At 40.7% G+C, this 22,510-nt stretch overlaps 1 protein-coding gene across 4 annotated transcripts in view; it reads left to right on the top strand.

Annotated features, from left to right (window-relative positions):
- WASHC2A (WASH complex subunit 2A) overlaps positions 1–22,510 on the top strand; it is a 57,829-nt gene that overhangs the window by 3,810 nt on the left and 31,509 nt on the right. For all 4 annotated transcript variants that reach the window (XM_039233703.1, XM_039233705.1, XM_039233704.1 and 1 more), the window contains exons 4-17: positions 3,287–3,349; positions 5,750–5,923; positions 8,025–8,118; positions 9,652–9,710; positions 10,903–10,950; positions 11,709–11,819; positions 12,362–12,440; positions 12,988–13,044; positions 14,016–14,134; positions 14,587–14,644; positions 15,900–15,959; positions 16,343–16,516; positions 19,077–19,204; positions 20,776–20,862. In XM_039233703.1, coding sequence (XP_039089634.1) covers positions 3,287–3,349; positions 5,750–5,923; positions 8,025–8,118; positions 9,652–9,710; positions 10,903–10,950; positions 11,709–11,819; positions 12,362–12,440; positions 12,988–13,044; positions 14,016–14,134; positions 14,587–14,644; positions 15,900–15,959; positions 16,343–16,516; positions 19,077–19,204; positions 20,776–20,862 — 1,311 coding nt within the window. The remainder of the gene's footprint in view (positions 1–3,286; positions 3,350–5,749; positions 5,924–8,024; positions 8,119–9,651; positions 9,711–10,902; positions 10,951–11,708; positions 11,820–12,361; positions 12,441–12,987; positions 13,045–14,015; positions 14,135–14,586; positions 14,645–15,899; positions 15,960–16,342; positions 16,517–19,076; positions 19,205–20,775; positions 20,863–22,510) is intronic.

Raw genomic sequence — 22,510 nt, 5'->3', positions numbered from 1 at the left:
TACTCCTGTATTACAATTCTGGTTTGAATGATGGTACCATTTGGTTTCATCGTAGTTTATTGCAAAGGTATTCAAAGGTAGGTTTCTGGGTTTTAGTAATTAACCTCAAAAGCAGGTACTAGGTTGAAAAATGCATTACAGAGTTAGTGAAACTAAAGAGCAATCAGGACTTTGTAGGGCAAGAGGAATGAGTACCTTTAGTAAAGGCTCAAGAGGGAATTCTAAAGGAGGAGAGGTAGTAATTAACAGTGGCCAGTGCTCAGTGTGTTATCAGAAGGGATTCATTAAGCTGTTAATTTAGGAATTTTGTCCTGAACATTAAGTGACCTAGAAACTTTTTTTTTTAGTTATCTTTTAGTTTTTTTAGTTATTTTTAGGTTTATATTTTTAGTTATCTCTACAGCCACCATGGGGATCGAATTCATGACCCAGGCACTCCAGATGTGACTTATTTAGTATAGCACTTCTCACAATTAAAATTTTACATTATTGATGTGATCTGATGTGTAAAACTACCCTACTAAATCAAGCCCCACATTTTTTGTAAATGTTGTATTCCTTAGGGCCAATATACTTCTTATTTTTATTTTTATTTTTGTCTTTTAATGTTTATTTTTTAAAGAGAGAAATAGCATGAACTGGAGTGGGGCAGTGAGAAAGGGAGACACAGAATCCGAAGCAGGCTCCAGACTCTTAGGTGTCAGCACAGAGTCCGATGCGGGGCTTGAACCCACAAACTGTGAGATCACTTAACCCGCTGAGCCACTCAGGCACCCCATGGGGCCAACCCACTTCTGTATAGGAACCTAGTGAATATTTGAATGAATGAATGGGAGAACACATAAATGAAAAGGATCAGGGCTGTGTATAATCTGTTAAGAAATTCTCAGCCCCTAGTCCCTTTTCTTCAGTTCACCACCTCATCTCTTCCCCATCTCCCCAAATGAAGAAAAGAAAAGATCCTTTGAGGGCAAATATTCAAATGTTTAACAATTCTGGGAATGGCTACCTGGTTTAAAAATGATCAAAAAACACATGAAGCTGTGAGGTTAGCCTGATCAGAGGGAAGAAAGTTAGCACTGATTGTCTGCTGTGTGTTGAGTACTTCAGATCCATAGTTCTAGTTACTCTTGGGGGCCGCCTGGGTGGCTTAGTCGGTTAAGCGTCCGACTTCCGCTTAGGTCATGATCTCGCGGTTCGTGGGTTCGAGCCCCGCGTCGGGCTCTGTGCTGACTGCCAGCTCAGAGCCTGGAGCCTGTTTCGGAGTCTGTGTCTCCCTCTCTCTCTGACCCTCCCCTGTTCACGCTGTCTATCTCTCTCTCTCCTAGAAATACATAAAAATTAAAAAAATAAAAATAAAAACGTAAAAATCTAGTTACTCTTGGAAGAGTTGCTGGTTGGTTTCTTATAGGTCATGTTTGGCCTCCAGCCCCGGGCTACTGATGTCTCACGAAGTAGTTTTTAATGACAAGCAGGAGAAAAAAGTAGGACCTTGGAGCTATTCAGACATGAGTGTGAAGCTCAACATTATAGGTTAAATGGTCTCACTATTTAAAACCTGAAGTGACTAGTAGGTGCCATGCCTGAAAGTCTCAACTTTAAGATCTATTTACTTTTTTGTCCCTGTCTTTGAAAATTATCCCCGCCAAGTTTCTGATTTTTATAAAACAGTCCTTTTTTTAAAGTATGGGGAAAAAAAATCATCTGAAATTTCAGATGGTGGAAAGGTGCCTCCCAGTCTTCTGGCATATAAATTCCAAGTCCATTTCCCTTGCAGATATTGGCCTGTAAGGCTTTTCTTTTTTTAAAATTTTTTTTAAAAATTTATTTATTGGGGGGCCTGGGTGGCTCAGTTGATTAAGCGTCCAACTTTGGCTTAGGTTGAGATCTTGGAGTTTGTGGGTTTGAGCACCGTGTTGGGCTCTGTGCTGACAGCTCAGATCCTGGAGACTGCTTCAGATTCTGTCTCCCTCTCTCTTTCTCTGTCCCTCCCCGCTCATACTATATGTGTGTGTGTCTCTCTCTCTTAAAAATAAACGTTAAAAAAAAGTTCATTTGTTTGTATCTCTGCATTTTTATTCTTATGTGGAGAGTATAGATCTGCATAGATGTATAAGAGTGTTTATATGTATAGTATGAGATAGAAGTGTTACCTTTTTTTTTCCCATATGGGTAAGCTTTATTGTACAGTTCTTTTCCATACTTATATGTGTGGATATAATGTGTATCTATGTTTGTGTTTTTTTGAGTGTAAAATTAGGCTTACATGTAATTCCAGATCAGTTTCTTACCTCTGTATTTATTATGCCTATCTGCTATATGCCAGCATCACAGTCTTAAATACTGCAGGTTTCTTTTCTTTTCTTTCTTTTTTTTTTTAAACATTTATTCATTTTTGAGAGAAAGAGAGCATGAATGGGAGAGGAGTGGAGATAGAGGGAGACACAGAATCTGAAACAGGTTTCAAGCTCTGAGCTGTCAACACAGAGTCCGATGTGGGGCTCAAACTCACGGACCTTGAGATCATGACCTGAGCTGAAGTCATACATTTAACCTGAGTCACCTAGGCACCTCAAATACTGCAGATTTCTAATAAGTCTTATTAGAGCACATCCCCATGTCTTTTTTTTCACAGTTAAATAGTTAAAAAGTAAAGGAAGTCACAATGAGATACTGGAGCCATAGCTCTGTTTTGAGCCAGCCTAGTGCCCTGCCATAGCTCTGTTTTGGAAAAGAGATGCCTGCCTGCCCATGCTGAATGGGTGGAAGGCCTGGCCTTCTGGCAAATTGCTGGTGGGCTCAGCTTACCTACTTTAATGTAAGTGGGATAATATAAGACTTTATCAACCATTTGAAGCAACAGGATGAAAATCACTCTTACCATTTCCATTGCTCAGAGTGTTAAAGCTCTTGTTACCTAGTAGGTAAGTTCTACCAGCTGAGATTTTTCGTAGCCTCCCAGGTAAGTACGTGTGTCATTGCCCTGTCAGTGTTAGGTGTTAGGTTAAGTCCAAAGATATGGAAACTGGTATCTTCATTGTTTTTGAGATTCTTTGGTCAACATGAGATTCAACTTTTTTCATGTTTCCTTGTCATTTGTATCTTTAAATTTAATTTTTGGTGGATTAACTACTGTTTGCTTTTATGTCCTTGACCAGTGGCCTCAGCAATTTGTTGAGTAATCACTTCTTCCATGTTTATCTTCTTTTGTTGTGTTTTGAATTCTTATATTATTTATTCCAAATGATATTTTGACCATTTAAAATGAATTTGCTTCCCTCTTTAGCGTGTATATGATGAAGAAGTGGAGGAGCCAGTACTCAAGGCTGAGACAGAAAAAGCAGAACAGGTACTTGCATTAAATTACCCTTTGTTGAGTTCTTGACTTAGAGAAGAAAAGTGGTGGAAATTTGTAATGTGGCTCGTTGGAGATTGTGGGCAGATGGATGGTTACTGGGGGGAAATGGGAAAGGCTACTCCTGACAGCCTAGGAACTGAACTCTGGTTTGTTTCTGAAATGCAGTGTTTTAAGAAATATGTAAAGTTTTTGAATTCTGGCTTCAGAGCAGAACGCAGGTCAGTGGAGATTTTCTGTAAAAGGCCAGATAATAAATGTTTTATGTTTGGCTGGCTACTTTGGTCCCTTGTTTCTTTTCTCTTTCTCCTCCTTCTCCCTACCCCTCCACTCCCCCAAATGTAAAAACCATTCTTACCTTGAGGGTTCTACAGAAACAGGCCACAGACTGAGCTGTTGGTTGTGAGTTCTTTGAAGACCATGCTTCCCTATTGTTTCATGACAGCTTTGACTCCTGCCAGTTGGAAATCACTGAGGTGAACGGTGGTTTCGTGCACGTACATTTGAGTGCCTCCCGTGCGCTGCAGGATGTGTTAGCACAGTGAGCACGGAATGTGCAGTGAACATTTCCCAACTGGTGAGATTGCAGGGAACCAGTGACTGGAACAGACTTGATCCTCAAGAGGTTATGGTCTTGGTTGGGGCAGTAGGACAGAACATGTTGGAGCTGCTGCCTGTTCTGGAAGTTCACATAAGAAGAGCTCAGTGGTATAAGCTGGGAGAACCTACAAGGATAAGGTGTTAGCTTAGTGAAGAAGGAAAGGCCAGATTTTAAGGCCGTTTCAGTGAGAGAGAATGCCACAAGCTAATGTTCAGAGTTGGGGGATGTGCCTGGTATTCTACAGACAATGTTAGTGGAAGATACTGGTGGTCAGGCAGGAGGAAGGAAAAGGGAGTGAGTGGTGGGTGCTGGAGGGCTTCATAAACCAGGCCAAGGAGGAGAGAGGCAGCAGTTTCTATCTTTTTACCCTCTGTGGCTTCACATGTTCTAGATACATAAACATTCTTCCTGGGTGTTGTTACATCATTGGCTAAAGCAAAGATAAGACCTCTGGACTTTCTAGCCCTCTGGCAGAAGTTATACCCTTTTCTTCCCACTTAGAAAAGCACTGGAATGTAAGTTTATCATCAAAGTAGCCTTGGCTCAGCTCTAAGAGAAAATACAAATCACTCGAAAAAGTTGATACTTCCTTAGTAGCTATAACTTATGTGAAGCTGTTAGACAGGGTAGGATATGAGAAGCCAGCTACAGTTCTGCCTATTCCCAGCTTAAAAAAAAAAAAAGTTACTTTATTTTTAATGATTAACCCAAAAGATTTGCAAACCATTTAAATGCAGTGCTTTGTGGTTATACCATGCCAGGGTTCAGTTTGAAGTGATGAGTGTTTAGTGAACTATTTTGAAAAGCTACTATGTAATTATTTCACAAACCTATTTTCACACACTTAGTGCAGACTTAGCTATCTAACGAGAACCAAGCATACTACAGTAGAAAACAGATGCAGCCAGAACAAAAAAGCTGGATTAGAAGGATTTCCATACTTTGAGGTAAAAGTATAACAAACTCATAGAGTTTTTCCCTTTGTCCCTTACAACAGCTCTGTATGGTTTGATTCTTTCCATAATTAGGAATCAACTTCTAGAATATTTGTGAAGAGGGGAAATGATACTAAATTTATTTTTTCAATATTTCTCACAACTGATGACACAGTTGAGTGTGCGAGGGGACTGTCACTGACAGTTGCTGTTGTAGGAAACAGAGGCCTATGGAGTATTTTCAGCAGGTTGGTGATATGTACAGACTTTTGGTGGGGGCATTGTTCTAGGATGGTGTACAGGATAAGTTAGAAATGATACTGAATCTCTGTTGGTTTGGAACACGTTTATAAAATAGCCATAATTACTAGTTTTTTGGTTTTGTATTTTAACTAACTGAAAGATGACATCTCTGGCCTGAGTCCATTTCTTCGAAGTTTTAACTTCTAAAATTGTCCAAAGGCCCATTAACTAAGGTTAGTGGGATCCAGACATGGTGAACTTGAAAGTCTGGACCCTTCATTCCTATGGTGGTAGAAGAGTGAGGTGCCACTGGAGGGCTTGTGACGTCCCAGTCACGGTTAGGGGATGCTTACGTAGGATACCTAGCCAAACTGTCATAGCGTAGTAGTGCTTTTGTTGCTATAGGTAAGCTGGGAGCTCTAGACTCTTAGGTAGTTTGATCCATGTCTAGAAAGTACAAACTTGGGATTTAAACCTTACTCCAAAGTCTGTCAAGGCATTCAGCAGAATGTGACTTGTTAACATGTAATCGATTTCTTCTTGTTTTATTAGGGTATTTTATTAGGGCGGTATCAATATTTTGGAGTTCCATACTGAACAGTATTTTTTTTGTAGGAGAAGACCCGGGAACAGAAAGAAGTGGATCTGATTCCTAAAGTTCAGGAGGCTGTCAACTATGGTTTACAAGTGTTGGACAGTGCATTTGAACAACTGGATATAAAAGCAGGAAACTCAGACTCCGAAGAAGATGATGCTAATGAACGGGTGGAACTGATCCTTGAACCAAAGGTAAGGACATTCAGTTCATATTATTTGTTATTATACTTGTTGTGTTTGGGGTACTTTACTTGGGTACAGAATTAGTAAGAATGGACTTCACTTTTAGGAAGTAAGTATGGTACTTAGCAATGTCACATTGACTCTCTTAGAAACTCTTGCCTTACCTCAAAATTGATGGAGCACCCAGCAGGTACAAGGTGGCATGCCAGGGCACGGGAGTACAGAGGTACAGGGCATGGCTCCTACTCTCCAAATACCTATTACAGCATTACCACTTGGTGGGAGAGAGAGGAGACATCTACATGCGTCTCCATCTCAAGTGCTCTGGGAGAGAACTTACTTCTAGCTGAGGAAATGAGGGTACAAATGAGACTTGAATTGAGTTTGGAAGTATGAGGAGATTGTTGGGAACCCAACATTCTGTAGCTTGTGCAAGGGAGACCGCAGAAGTGCTGAAAGACATTTGGGTTGTTTGTGGGTTTGGGCTAGGATGAGTAAAGCCGCTGTGAGCATTCACGAATAGACTGTTGGCCGCGAATATGGCTTTCCTGTTACTTACCATCATGTCTGCAGAGGAGACTTTTGGGGCAGCACAGCCATGCAAAAATAAACACAAAATGTTGCTGTGTTGATTTTGAGAGAGAGTCCTTGTGCCCATGCAAGTGCTTTATGGATTGAAACATGCCCCAGAGCCAAGCTTTTCTGGTCATTCATTTCGCCACACACTTCTCTTCCAGTGTGAGCTTGCAGTGTCATACCGTGTTGGGACTGTTCCTCTTGCACTGGTACAGTTGCTGGCTCGCCTTTTCCGGTGGGGATTTAGCAGTCAGCAGTGGACCGTGGGCAGTGTATTGCCTGCGTCACGCTTGCTAGGTTGTACACCATTTTCTCTTCTACTGGAGAATTTGGGAATGCCTCCTGAGTCAGCAGTTAGACCATTGGTAATTTGTTTTGTTTGCACTGCGTTGGTTGCTGTTGTGTCTTTAACTTGTACACTAACCTTCCCAAATTTTCTCTTGTCGAGTTAAACGTCAGAATTATTTTCTCCTGCACCCACTGGGTCTTCTCAGTAGAGACGAGAGATGATGGCCAAGTGTCCTACCTTACAAAGGACAAGTCAGCCTTTCCTGTGGAGAGGGGAGGTTGTCCTGGGGTGGAGTGCTTTCTCGAACTTAAATTTTTAATGTAAGCGTCTTGCGTGGGACTTGGAAGTCACTGGAATGGAGGGGTGTCCACCAGGTATTTTTACACTGTCTCTTTCATTTCTTTCTATTGTTTTATAATCTGGTCTGTCTTTACCAACTTCACTTTTCTAAATTACACAGTGGGTGCTGCTAGGGGATAGTATTATTCTCTTCTTTGGGTTATTTTTTTCTCCCAGACAGCTTCTCATCAGTCTTTTGGATGTGTGCCTTTAGTTCATTATGTTGACTGTAGGTACTTCCATAGTCACAATTCTGTTTCTCATGTAGCCCATGCTTTCTGTGCTCTGTTCCAGCCTTCTCTTCGCTCTGATGCAGTGTGAAGGAGTCCCTCTGTTGGTCCACACCTGCTCTCACCCCCAAACCTGGTCATACTCACCTGCCCCCCACAGCCCCTTAAAAGCATTTGGGTTATTTCCTCAGTGTACTTCTTTCCAAATTTAGGACTATTATTGATGATTGTCAAGAGTGATTGGTTGGTTGATTTTTGCTTACCAGCACTGCTTTGTAGGCGGGGAAGGCAAGGCTAGGATGCATGAAAGCTGGCCAGAACCTTCAGTTTCTTTCCTTGAGCCTCCTTTTGAACATGTTACTATGAAGTTATGACACTTATTTGACTATTCCTGGTAAACTTTTTGTGTGCCTCTGCCATTTTTAATGTAACTCAGCACTTGAGAAGGGAGATTCTGTGTGATCTAGCTTTACTTTGCTATTTTTACCTACAATTTGACTTTTTAAAAAAAAAATCTGTGAATTTTTTTTTTTTTGTACTTTGAACCCTGTTGTGTTTCTTATTCTTTACTCTGATTATGTAACTTGCTTGGTGTAGTCACATGGAACAAGATGTCAATGGACAACTTATTTTTCAGCCTGAATATTTGATGGCTTTTACTTTTCATTATTTACAGGATCTTTACATTGATCGTCCTTTACCTTATTTAATTGGGTCAAAGCTATTCATGGAGCAGGAAGATGTAGGTCTCGGAGAGCTGTCTAGTGAAGGTATTCTTTTGCACCAAAATATGTTTGTTATCTTTTAACATTTATATCTTACCATTTTGTTTTAAAATAATTTCAAACTTTACCTGAGTGTTGTCAGAATAGTACAAGAAACTCCTCTCTTCTATACCCTGTACCCAGGTTTACCATTTGTTAATATTCCATCATATTTGTTTGCTCTTTCTCTATATACATATTTTTTTCTGAATATATTTGAGAGAGATCATGCAGACATCATGCCCTGTTACTCCAAATTATTTCTGTATAGAAAATACTTTCTAAGATTGAGGATAGTCTCATATATAGCCACAGCATGTTATCAAAGTCAGGAAATTTTACTGGACATAATATTATTAGCTAATTCTCAGTCATTTTCAAGTTTTGCCAGTTGTCCCAATTATGTCCTTTATGGACTCTTTTTTCCTCTGGTCCAGTCCAGGATCACTCACTGCATTTAGTTGTCAAATGTCTGATGTAATTTCTGAGCCTTTCTTTGCTTTTTACAGCTTTGACATTTTTTTTCAGAATTTAAAAAAAAAATTTTAATTTATATCCAAGTTACCATATAGTGCAAACAGTGATTTCAAGAGTAGATTCCTGGGGCACCTGGGTGGCTCAGTTGCTTAAGCATCTGACTTCGGCTCAGGTCATGATCTCACATTTGGTGGGTTCAGGCCCTGCATTGGCTCTGTGCTGACAGCTCAGAGCCTGGAGCCTGCTTCAGATTCTATATCTCCTTCTCTCTCTGACCCTCCCCAACTAACTCTCTCTCTCTCTCAGAAGTAAATAAAACATTTAAAAAAAAAAAAAAGTAGATTCCTTAATGCCCCTTTCCTATTTAGCCCATCCCCCCTCCCACAACCCCTCCAGCACCCTTGGTTCTCTATATTTAAGAGTCTCTTATGTTTTGTTCCTCTCCTTGTTTTTATATTATTTTTGTTTCCCTATGCTCATCTGTTTTACATCTTAAATTCCTCATATGAGTGAAGTCATACGATATTTGCCTCATATGAATGAAGTCATATATTTATCTTTCTCTAATTGCGCTTAGCATAATACCCTCCAGTTCCATCCATGTAGTTGCAAATGGCAAAATTTTATTCTTTTTGACTGTCAAGTAATACTCCATTGTCTATATATACCATGTCTTTATCTATTCATCTGTCAGTGGGCATTTGGGCTCTTTCCATACGCTGGCTATTGTTGATAACGCTTCTATAAACTTGGGGTGCATGTGCCCTTTTGAAACAGCACACCTGTATCCCTTGGATAAAAGCTTTGACATTTTTGAAGAGTACAGACCATTTTTTTCCTTTGGTAATTACCTTTTTTTAATAATTAATAAGTATCTTGTGGGGAGATCCTTTAAGACTCTGTAGATGTTTTATCCCTCATTTTTAATTCCATTTAATCTGTATAGCCTCTTTTATCAAAATTTCTGTGATGCTGATGTATGGTGGTTTATGATTTTGAGAGGAAACTAAGGACATTTTATTATGAATATTGGCGATAACCCTTTGTCTTTCTTCTAACCAGAGGGGTCAGTAGGCAGCGACCGTGGCAGTATTGCAGACAGTGAAGAGAACGAAGAAGAGGTAAGGGCTGCGTGGTGTCTCCAGGTCATGGTGGGCAGGAACCTTAGGGTGTGTTTAGCAAGCTAAAGAAATAATATATTTGTGAATTAGCAATCTCTTTTCACAAATTTTTTAACAGTGATAGTAAAATCATATTTTGTGTTCTCCCCACCCCCCTTGGGATTTAGTTTCCTTTTTGTCTCAAGTAAAAAAGCAAGGAAAACTGCTTTAATCCCTTTTACTGTTCCCTTTCTCCCCTCCTCTCCACCAAGGCCCTCTCCTATAATAGATTTTGAAGGAGGGCAGCTTAGGTATTTTGGTAGAATCTGCCTGGTTCTATCTTTGAATAATTCTAGGGGAAAAGCCCATATTTTAAACCTTTTTATTTTTTTTACTATAAAACCTAGACTAGAAGAATGCTTAAAGCATCCACTTACGTTTTTACTTTGTTGCTGGTCCTAGGATCTTCATAGGCACAGAGCATGACCCAACTCCTGCTCTAGGACCTTGGCGTCTGTGGATCTTGACCACTGTTGTACCTGGGGTTGTTCCTTTAGACAGAATATTTGTTACTGATGTTTGAAGAGCATTCTTGAGTGTTAATTCCTAAAAGGAGACAATATTGTATGCCTGATCCTTTCTTCTGCCTTATTTCCACATCCCCTTCCCTTGCCATCCTGCCACTGCCCCCCTAGATAAAACCCCTCAATGGGACAGAAGTTTTTCCTAAATAATCTGGCAGTTACTGATGGTCATTAGCTGAATCCTGTGCTTTAAGCCGTTGATGCAACTCTTCACCTAATTGCTGATAGCAAACACTGATAGTCCTCTCTTGGGCCTGACGAAGTAGTTATCCTACATCAAGTATAGAGAGGAGTCCACAATGTAAAATCGCACAAACTGACTTTTGACAATTTAATTAATTAAGTGTGCCACTCTTACTTTAAATTCAGAGGTTAACAATGACAGCGCACATCGGTATGAGCAGAGTATTAGAGATGTTTAAATTAACCACAAAAATTCCATGCTAGCCAGAACAACTCTTGGTGATACTGCCTACTCTCCCCCTTATCTGCACCCTGATACTCTAGGTGACCAGTAATCTGTACAAAGAGACTGAGTATAGATGTGCCCTGGAGTCTTAGACTTGAGATCATGTCTGTGCTTGTGAGTAAATTCTGTATTAACAGTAAAGCTTTTTTTTCTCCTAAAGGAGTCAGATGAAGATTTTCCCAATCATAGTGACAATGATCAAAACCGGGTAAGGCTCATGAACTAAAGTGACTTTGCTTTTAAATTTTAACCGAAGCATAGCATATATCCTAAATATATGCTAAAATTACTTTTGAGAACTTGGTTGGGGGATGGGTGAAATAGGTGAAGGAGATTGTAGTGAATAATATATAGAATTGTTGAATTACTGTATTGTACACCTGAAACTAATCTAACACCGTATGTTAATTATATTGGAATTAAAAATTTTTTTAAATTACTTTAGAATGACTTATGGGAAAGTGAGGATTTACTCATTTTTATACTTAATTTTCCTTCAAGAATTTCATGTTTCTTAAAAAAATTATTTTTAATGTTTATTTTTGAGAGAGAGAGAGAGACACAGCACGAGCAGGGGAGGGGCAGAGAGAGGGGAGACACAGAATCCAAAGCAGGGTCCAGGCTAAGAGCTTTCAACACAGTGCCTGACATGGGGCTTGAACTCACGAACTGTGAGATTATGACTTGAGCCAAAGTCGGATGATCAATCGACTGAGCCATCCAGGCATCCCAAGAATTTCATGTTTTTAAGTTAATTACTTTCTTGGGTTTTTTTAATTTGCCTTATATTTTATCTTCATTTTTCTTAGAAAACGAAGAAGTGAAAAACAAAATTGGGAAACAGAGCCTCTAAAAAGGAAGGCCTAGTTACTCAGACTGAACTATTTCATGTGAATCTTCCTCTGCTATTTTTTTCAGCTTGATGACCTTATCTCATAGTTCTAATCTCGTGGTTTATCCTCCTAGCACACTGCACACATGAGTGATGAAGAAGAGGATGATGATGGCTGTGATATTTTTGCGGACTCTGAGAAGGAGGAGGAAGATATTGAGGACATTGAAGAAAATACTAGACCTGTAAGAAAGGCCATAATTACTCTCTGGGCAAGGTTTTAGAAGTGGCACTGAGGACTCATTAGTTTTATTGTCATTTATACTGGTAACTGTCTCTTTTTGCATCATATTTGTAATTCCATGCACACTTTTGAAAATAACGGTTGAGTATCACTAGTTGCTATAGGAGTGCCACTTTCTCTTCCAGTTGTTACAATTTTACAAGTCAGATCATTCAAAAATCTATTTGATTCCAGAGTTTTAAGACCCTAATACTCCTACCCTTTTCCCAGCCTTAGTTCCTCATGGTAATTTTCTGTCTCACTCTTCTAGTAATAAAGTGAAGTATTAAAAAAAAAATGAGGAATAAGCAGCATCTCCCTATGGAGGGAGTCTTATTTCTCAAGTGATCTGTATAGGGTGCATATGTTTAAAATCATTTAGTTAAAATTTTAATCTACTCAATCCTTTTTACTTTATTTACATAATTTTGTTAAGTATCAAAAGTAAACTGTACTAGTTTGTGTGTTACCAAAAAGTGATATTTTGTTCTTTTCTGTCTGTAGAAGAAAAGACCTACGTCATTTGCTGATGAGCTGGCAGCTCGGATCAAAGGGGAAGCTACGAGCCAGGTGGAAGAGCAGAGTACGTCCTTGAGATGCGTTAGCCTGGTGGGCAAGTGCAGGACCCTCTGCCGGGCTTCCCTGACAGTGTATTTCTTGGTTTGCTTTTACTGAGGCATGAGAGGCTTGCCCTTTTTTTGGTTTACAGACTCTTTGATAACTGAATATTGTGGACTCCCCACTCCCAAGAAAAATGCATATGTATGCATCTGTATAACATTTTATTTGGAGATTCAGGGGACTAATAGATACTCCGGGAGAATCACAGTCCCCGGATTCAGAATCTCTTGCTTAATATATACTCATGTATTTTGACTAAATAGAAATGTACTATATAAAATAGTGATTTAACAGGATGGAAAGACATCAGAATAATTCTTTCCACTTAGGTGCCTGCCTTGATAAGGGGCTGACTGAAGTACATAGACTCAGGTTGAGCTGAAACACAGAGAATGTCTTGCTTTTAACTTAAGGCCATGAGCATGACAGAAGTGTAAAACATCAATATATAAATACTAAGGGTAGGCTGAATGTGGTTAGCTGAAATATTCTTCAAGTCTTGTCCACAGGAGAAGGAAAACCTCGGAAGGCATTGAAGGAGAAGGACAGGAGAACTCCCTCAGATGGTAGGCTTTTCCCCTCAATTTCTTTCTTTCTTTTTTTTTTTTTTTAAATGTTTTATTTATTTCTGAGAGAGAGAGAGAGGCAGAGAGAGAGAGAGAGAGAGAGAGGCAGTGTGAGCAGCGGAGGGTCAGAGAGAGAGGGAGACACAGAATCTGAAGCAGGCTCCAGGCTCTGAGCTGGCTGTCATCACAGAGCCCGATGCGGGGCTCGAACCCACAAACTGTGAGATCATGACCTGAGCTGAAGTCGGATGCTTAACCGACTGAGCCACCCAGGTGCCCCTCCCCTCAATTTCTTGATTCAGGAATATCGCTTTCATAAGTTGTAGTATACCATCTTGAATGCCTACTAATGGAGTCTGTTTCTATTCTCCTTTCCAGAGCATTTCAAAGTGTGCTTTGGGATGCTGGGAGGAGAGTTAAGTGTGGAGTAAAAATGCTGTAAAGATCTGATTCATTAGGTTTTATAGAGATCATTAGCTAGAATTCTTTGGAAATGTAGAAACTAGGGATCTCTAGCGTTTGTTTTTGATAAAGACTATATCAAGCCCTTTCAAATGTAACAATGACATCCATTGCATTCCTGCTTGTGACTGTCAATCTACAGATCTTTGTTCAGTCTGCCCTTGCTTCCCCCAAATTCTTGGTGGGAGAGGTCCTGAAGGTAATTGAACCATGTACTTGCTTTGAAGAAACTGATCTAAATGTAAGGGATCACCTATGGAGTTCTCTTTGCTTCAGACATTTACAGACTTGAGGGTGGGAACCCAGAAAGCCTTTTAAGGGATTCACTGGACTGCTTAATAAGTTTTGTTTGAAATTCCTCAGGACTGCTGGTGCTCAAATACTCCTTGATACGTGTGGTTAGATACACTCTATGCTGGGCTTGGAGATAATAAAGGTCAACCCAGGGAATTTTGAGTTCCAAACCTATCTTTAGTGGTCCCTGCTAAGCATTCCTTTCTGCTTGTTAGATGAAGAGGACAACTTATTTGCACCCCCCAAGCTGACTGATGAAGATTTCTCCCCATTTGGCTCTCGGGGTGGCCTGTTCAGTGGAGGGAAGGGACTTTTTGATGATGAGGATGAGGAGGTGAGTCCATGGTCATTGGTGAAGCTTACCATAGTGTGTCATGGGTCTATAATTAGGAAAAAATTGGCTTCTTAATTGCAAGTTGTTTCTACTTTCATAGTTAGGGAGATTTTGAACCACGAATCGCAAAGTGAAAAAATACTGTACCCTGATGCCCTTTGTTAGGTGGAGAGAGGTGTGAGAGTGTTAATAGTGAATAATTTACTTGATCAAGTGGTTGTTTCTTACCTTACCTGTTCTCTTCTTCTATGTATTTAATTCCTGGGTAGGCCTAAACTATTTAAGGGTCTGATTTTGCCATAGTCTTCACTTTGAAATTGAATTTCTTATAAGACAGCAAATACGTATCTTTAAAATTTATAAGGTAGTTTTCTTTAGAAATCCACAAACACAACTACATTTTCTTCTTCTGCTTTTTTGAAATTTCGTGTTCTATACTTTATTATAACCAGAGTGACCTCTTCACGGAAGCCCCTCAGGACCGGGAAGCTCGAACCTCTGTTAATGCAGGTGAGCTTGGATTTAGGCTGACTCTTCTTGTTCGGGAACAGATTTCCAAAACCATTGACCTCTCATTAGGAGATGAAGTTGTTCCCAGACCTTGGTTCTTTGTTAGGCAGGAAGCTGTTTGGCTTGCCTTGGTCTGGTTAAAAACAGTTAATTTTCACGAATACATGTCTTGGAAAAGTCAAAAGTACCATCTATAAACCTGCATCATGGTTTTGTCCTTTTCTTAGGGGAGAATTCATAAAGAACCAAAACAGGAAAGTACTCTTTAGCAGTGTTGAGGATATTTTAATTTAATCATGTTTAATTCAGTAGTCTTTTAAATAAAGTGTGATTGATTATTTATTTATTTATTTTGAGAGAGACAGAGACGGTGTGAGCAAGGGAGGGGCAGAGAGAGAAGGAGAGAGAGAATCCCAAGTAGGCTCCGCACTGTCAGTGCAGAGCCTGACATGGGGCTCTACCTCATGAAACCATGAGGTCATGACCTCAGCCAAAACTGAGAGTTGGACACTTAACCGATGGAGCCACCCAGGTGCCTGTAATCATGTTTAATTCAAAGAAGCACTTCTAAAATTCGGTATACAAGTTGGAGGTCATTAATTCCATAATCTGGTGTGCGTCAGAATTCTTTGTGGAACACACATAAAAAGGGACAAAAAACTTACCAATTTTATCCCATTATGTGTATAGTGGTTCTTAGGAACTGGGACTTAGTTATTTGAAGCGAGCGGTCTCCTTGGGCATCAGGCATCAGATTTTGGACTTGCTGTGACACTGGCTGGCTTGATGTCCTGATGTTCCTGCCCTCCACTTCTCCGCATCAGCGGATCCTAGTTTCCCTCCTTACTGTTAACTGTCTTCATGTTTTTTGTTGATGTCTCACATTTTTTGCTGTTTTTTCTACTTGTTTGTTCTCCAACTGGAATGGATAAAGAGCCTGGCTTGTTCTGCCTCTGCCTTCCCTGTAGTCTTCTACCCCTTGACTGGCTTCCCCAGCTAACCCCACTGCTATTGTTTGATCAGAGTGATCAGCCAAGGGAATCACGGCATAGATTAAGTTAACGCCAAGAAAAAAGTAATGCTGGTAGAGAGAAGACGAAGCTAAAGCTAAGGAGTTTTAAAATGGCTCTTTTGGGGAGAATAGTTTTAAAAGCCCTGTACTTAGCTGTGTATTGTGTTGCACATATTTTAGGTATATTTAATAAGAAAAGTCATCTTTTCTGAAATGGTTATTCTTTTTTTTCCTCATTTTTAGGGTCTTCATCCTCCAAACCTGGAAAGAAAATCCCAGCAGGAGCTGTTTCTGTATTTTTAGGTACCACAATTTAGAGTTTCTTATTTAAAAAGCAAATAACTACTGTTTTGTCCTTTTTAAAACTGTCATGTAAGTGCTGGCTGGAAAGAAGGAGGAGCTTTGGAGGGTAATGAACAGCCTGTGGGAAGAGCTCATTTACTGGTGTTAGCTCATGTTCTCTTAAAAGTAAGTGGCCTCGGACTTTGTGTTTCAGAGACCACGTGATTTGCATTGTGAGATATTCTGTAGCAGCAAAGGATGGGGATGATTGGGTCCTGCTAATGTGTTTTGTGAATGAACTGAAACTAAATGTCCTTGGTGGGTGGTCCTTTTTTATTCTGTAAAGCCAGAGGACCCACCCACACCGGCTCACAGCTGTGGCTGCCCTGTCCCTCCACCCACAGGAGACACTGATGTGTTCGGTGCCACCTCTGTTCCATCACTGAAGGAGTCCCAGAAGCCTGAGCAGCCTGCTCCAGGGAAAAGTGTGTACCCGCCAGCCCCTGCTGGCCTCTTCGATGATGATGATGACGACGACGACTTCTTTGCTGCATCCTCCAGCAAACCTTCCAAAACAGGTACCTGTTCCAGCCTCTCTTTCTGGGAATTCAGTCAGGAAAAGAATGTTGACCTGAAGAGGACATAAAGCTTACCGAGTTGTCTGTATCCTGCCATGGCATGGTCCCACCTCAAGAGCTTCACCTCTGCTGCAGGAGTCATGGTACCTTAGAGGTCTTTGTTTTATCAACTGCTCTTTCCTCCTTTGGAAACTATTTGCTAGGATTATCTGCCTCATGAAGAGCTAGAATCTGTTCCCCTGTAATACCTGCTAAAGATTTCTAGTTGTGACCTTTGGAATTGCAAAGTTTTAATCATGCTTTCTTCTGGCAGCACTTAGTAAATATATGACAGAATGCCATGTTAGCTGTTCAGTTCCCAGCCTCTCTGGCCAGAAAGCCCACATACCCTTGATCTTTTCTTGTATGGCAGGTTTTCAGCCCGTTGGCCACTTTGGCACTCTCTTCTCCCCTCAAATTTAAGCCTGTCTTTTCATGAAGTCCCTCTCTAAATTATTTGTTTGCTTGTATGCAGGCGACTTTCCTGTGACTCTTGTCAGAATACACATTAGATGCAGTGGGTATGGGCTGGGGCCTGTGATTGTACGTTTCTGACAGGCTCCCTGGTGGGCAGAGATTGCCAGTCCATGGATCACACTTGGTGTTTTCCAGAAAAGAAGGATAAACTACTAGGTGGGCACAGTTTCCAGCAACATGAGAACCCTGTTTTATAAAGACCAGGATTCAGTGAGAAGTACACTTTCTGGATTTAACTCCTTTTCTGGCAGCGGCTGTGAGAAATAAGGTTAGAAGCAGAAACCTGAGGGAAGTAATCGCATGGTTATTACAGGAAGAGTGCGAATGGACACATAAAACACTGAGATCTAGGCCAGCTGAAATGACAGTGATTAAAGCTGGTGGTGCCTCTCTTGGCCTGGGAGGACTCTCACTTAGTGGGTTATCATTGAGAGCTAATTAAGAATCACAAGTAATGGGGCGTCTGGGTAGCACAGTCAGTTAAGCATCTGACTTCAGCTCAGGTCATGATCTCATGGTTTGTGGGTTCGAGCCCCATGTCAGGTTCTGTGCTGACAGCTCAGAGCCTGGAGCCTGCTTCAGATTCTGTATCTCCCTCTCTCTCTGACCCTCGCCTGCTCACGTTGTCTCTATCTCTCTCTCAAAAATAAATAAAACATTAAAAAAAAAAAAAAGAATCACCAGTAAATTGACAGCTGCCACTCCCGTGGGACGTTCACAAATCAATGTCTTCATTTCAGTGACACACAGTTTGATCAGCGCAGCAGAGCTCGTGGTAGTGAGAGGTTGGAAACTGCCCAGGTGCTCATCCCTAGAGTACGTTAGGGTTCTCTTGGTCAGCAGAATTTGAAGTGTTAAAGAATGTAGTCTCGGGGCGCCTGTTGGTTCAGTCGGTTAAGTGTCTGACTTTGGCTCAGGTCATGATTTCATGGTTTGTGAGTTCAGGGCCCATGTTTGGGGGGAGCCTGCTTTGGGATCTGTGTCTCCCTCTCTCTGCTCCTCCCCTGTTCATGCTTTAAAAACATTAAAAAAGAAACAAAAAAGAATGTAGTCTGTGTATGTTAACGAGAAGATTCTTTAGGTAGAGAGGTAGATTAAGTGAAAAACATAAATCATAAGACTTATTATTAGAATTCTGTTGTCTTTTATAGCCTCACCCATGAATCACTGAAGTGAATATGCTAGTGTATCCTCTGGGGGAGTTAGATGTGTGTGTTCCCAATGGTCGTCTTGTTTGGGTTGGTAGAGGTTTCAGTAGTAGTTGCTTTTATATATCTCTGTAGATTGACTTTTAATTTTTATATATTCATTATTTTTTAAAGATTTTATTTTTAAGTAATCTCTACACCCAACATGAGGCTTGAACTCGTAACTCTGAGCTCAGGAGCCGCATGCTCTACTGATTGAGCCAGCCAGACACCCCAGTAGTTTGATTTTTTACAAGGAGGAGCCAACCCTCACTTCACAGATTCCTAGGGTGGTTGCTTTTGTCGTTGTTGTTTAATAATTACTATTATTATTTGTTTTTTGAGAACATGCAGGCGGGGGAGGGGTGGACGGAGGGGGCGGAGGGAGAGAGAGAAAGAGAGAGAGACACACACAAAATCCCAAATAGGTACAGAACCTGGCACTGAGATCATCACCTGAACCAAAATCAAAAGTTGGATGCTTAACCAACAGAGCCACCCAAGCACCGCCCCCTTTTTAAATTTATTTTTATTTATTTTTTTAGGGTGGTTGCTTTTCTGATCTTTCTTTCTTTAAGTCTCTATTTATCTTTTATGCCTGTCTAAGCTACTATAAGCATTGGATGCTGCTGCTTGGATGAGTGTGTGAGCCAGGTGGTTAAACAGTTGGTCCTATGTTTCATTTGAGCTGCTTTTGTGTTCTTTGAAACATCCAATGTAGTCCACTTAAACTTGCTTCATAACTAATCAAAAAATATTCTATATATTTCTCCAGAGGGAAGAATTTTTAATCTGTGAATTTAGGGGTGGGATTTTTAACCTTCATATAATTTTGTGCTGTGGTATCTTTTCTAAAGACAAAGTCAAATCCACTGCCAGTATCTTTGATGATGAGGAAGGAGATCTGTTCAAAGAAAAAGCACCTGCTTTGTCAGAAGCCACTGTGAATCAGACAGATGAAAAGAAAGCAAGGGCAGAAAAAAAGGTGAGTGGGAAGGAAGAGTTAATGTAGTCAAGTCTTGTTTAGTGTTGTCTTGGGGTGTCTCATTAATTCATCTGGACCCAGAGGGAAGTGATGTTTCCTTTCAAGTGTATGGTGTCTTAAGACCGTGCAACATCCAGCAAAGGTGAAAAGAATACAGCGAACACCTAAATGCCTATCACCTAGATTGAGCACTTGTTGGATTTGGCTGTGTTCATTGGTTTTTACTTCCCTTGATGGCCTTTTCCTGAACCAGTTATCATGTTAAGGGGTGCAAAAGAATGTTTTTCCAGTTCTCTCCTTTCTTCTACATTAGCTGACATTCTTCCAAAAAGAACACAAGAGCTTTTTCCTTTTTCCTTTTTTTTTTAAGAGCTTTCTCCTTTCCTGCCTTTTTAGTCATCACTATAGGATCATGGATTCTATTCAACCTATTATAAAATATTAGCATTATTTTGTTTGTTATTTAGGTTTTTTTTTTTTTTTTTTGGTATGCTGAAATGAACCTGTATTTGGCCAACAGACTGCAAATTCTGTATTTGGCCAACCCCATCAGCTTTTAAGCTCTTCTGGCTGCTATCCTTTTATTTAGTATCCTACATCTGTCTTCCCTTCCCTTCCCTTCCCTTCCCTTCCCTTCCCTTCCCTTCCCTCCTTCCTTTTATAAAGTTGACTCGTTTACTTACTATTATTTTTTTTAATGTTTTTATTTATTTTTGAGAGAGAGAGAGAGAGACAGCATGAGCATGGAAGGTTCAGAGAGAGGGGAAGATACAGAATCTGAAGCAGGCTCCAGGCTCTGAGCTAGCTGTCAGCACAGAGCCTGACATGGGGCTCAAACCCATGAACCGTGAGATCATGACCTGAGCCAAAGCCGGACGCTTAACCGACTGAGCCACCCAGGTGCCCCTTATTTACTTATTTTTAAGTAATGTCTATTTCCATAGTGGGGCTCACACTCGTGACCCTGAGATCAAGAGTCTCATGGTCTTCTGACTGATCGAGCCAGGTGCCCTGATCTACCCTCTTTCTAAAGCACATCTTGTATGTCCTCACTTTGAAACCCTGACCTTTCCACTGCTGGCCACCTAGGTCCTAGCATTCAGAACCCAGCAGGCTCCTAGGGTAGCCTACCTTCCTATATTGGCTCCAACCATACATACCCCAGTTGAGGTAGGCAGTCTGTTCTACCCTGATCCAACACGTGTGCCCTTTGCCTCAGCTATTTTTGTCTTCCCACACGGTTCCCTTTGTCTAGAGTGTGCTTGCCTGTACTAACTACCTCTTGCATCCAGGCTTCGTCCTGACATATTTATAAGGAAACTCTTTCTTTCTTCTTTCCTAACTTACACCAGTTTTTAAATTCTTTCTTGTGAAACTTCTTTTGCATTAATTCTTTGTACAAATTTGATATATGTTTTGGATCCACACCATCATAATTCCCCTGGCACAAGGCCTAGTGCTTTACCCTAGCAGACACTTAGAGTGTTTTCTACATGAGTGTGTGAATAAACCCTTGTTTCCAGTTCTCATTTGTTAACTCTCATTTTTTGTTTTTGTTTTTTCTATCAAAGGTTACCCTACCTTCCAACAAAAGTCCCAAGCCCTTGTCAGAAACAAAGACTCAGAAAGGTTTATTTTCAGATGAAGAAGACTCTGAGGTAAGGAATTCTCTTTCTTCGTTCTGAAAATTAGTCCTTTAATATGACATTAGAAGTTCTTTTTCTTTTTCTTTATTTCTTTTTCTTTATTTTTTTTTTTAACATTTATTTATTACTTTTGAGAGAGAGAGAGAAAGATAGAGCACCAGTAGAGGATGGGCAGAGAGAGAGAAAAGGAGACACGGAATCTGAAGCAGGCTCTAGGCTCTGAGCTATCAGTACAGAGCCCAGTGTAGGGCTTGAACTCATGGACCGTGAGATCATGACCTGAGCCGAAGTCGGACACTTAACTGATAGCCACCCAGACACTCCATTACTATTTCTGAATGAGGATTTTGTCAATAGAGGTGTAAGACATTTTATTAAGTACGGTAATTCTTTCTTTGAAATTAATGTCTTGAGAACTCATGGTGTTTAGACTGATGCTTTTCACTCATGGGGTTGAATCTAGTACATCTCCTGGGAGGAAAACACTCTGTTCAGGAGGCTCTAATGAAGGCTTTTTGTTGATCCATTAGAACTAGAAAAGGAATTGACATACCATTTTCTTTTTCAGTAAACTCACTGAATAGTGGGCTGAGTGCCATAGTGTTATGTATCCTAGGATAGCCTCTTATCTTATGACTAGTGACTGTGGGGGCGGGCCGTGCTTGCAGGCAGCCTCGGTCCTGTCAGGCTCCTGCTGCGAAGCATCTTTCCAGTGGAAGTAACAGCATCAGCTCTCAGAAGCATCACTGCTTTATTTGACTCCCACAGGCCTAGGTTCTTTGAGAATGAATTTTAGACTAGGCCTTTAGGGGATCAGAGATCTGTCTGAGAATGTAAAAAATCCCATTGACAGAAAAATATTTGGACATGGCAGAAATTTACATGTAATTTCAAGAAATTGTAAACTCTGGATTAAGCTATTGTGGTTACTTTGCACTAACAGCCAGGATGGACGAACAAATCTTTGGAAGTGGAGTGATTGCCAGTGATGTAAATAAAACCCTGTGAGGCTTATATGTCATTGACGGCCAGTGTACAGAAGATAGGAATTAACCAGACTCCAGTTAAGCCAAACTTCTGACCTGTGGGCACGGCATGATGGGGCCTCGCACTCTGGTCTCATCCCACGCTCCCAGCCTTATCGTCAAGCACGACCACACTGACCCCTGCCCTCTGGGAGTGCACTTTCCAGAAACTGGATGCCTTGCTTCCTTACTTTCTACAGTTCTTTTTTCGAGGCCTCCCCCGACGGCCCTTTGCATGATTGCAAGCCTGCTAGCACGCACTACCCTGCACTCCTTGCCCTCTCTTCTGTTCTGTTCTTCACGGTACGTGCTGCTGTGTGACACTTCATGTGTGCTTGTGCTTTATCTCAGATAAGTTGAGAATAAGCCAGAATAAGCTGCACCAGGGCAGGTTATTTTGTTTCCTTGTCATAGACCTAGACTAGTGCTTGGCACTTGATAAGCCAACAAATAGTTGTCGACTACACGAAGAAACCAAATGTGAGCAATTTCAGTAACTTAAAAAGTATTCCAGTTCCTTATTACTGTGAGATAAATCACTCCAAAACTTAGTAGCTTACAGCACCAGTAAGTTGTATGATCTCTTACGGTTCTAGAGGTAGACTGGGTTCAGCTGGGCCCCACTTACGGTCTCT

The sequence above is a fragment of the Hyaena hyaena genome, unplaced genomic scaffold, assembly GCF_003009895.1.
Source record: "Hyaena hyaena isolate Hyena2069 unplaced genomic scaffold, ASM300989v1 scaffold_78, whole genome shotgun sequence".
Lineage (NCBI taxonomy): Eukaryota > Metazoa > Chordata > Mammalia > Carnivora > Hyaenidae > Hyaena > Hyaena hyaena.
This window is presented reverse-complemented; position numbering and strand designations above follow the sequence as displayed.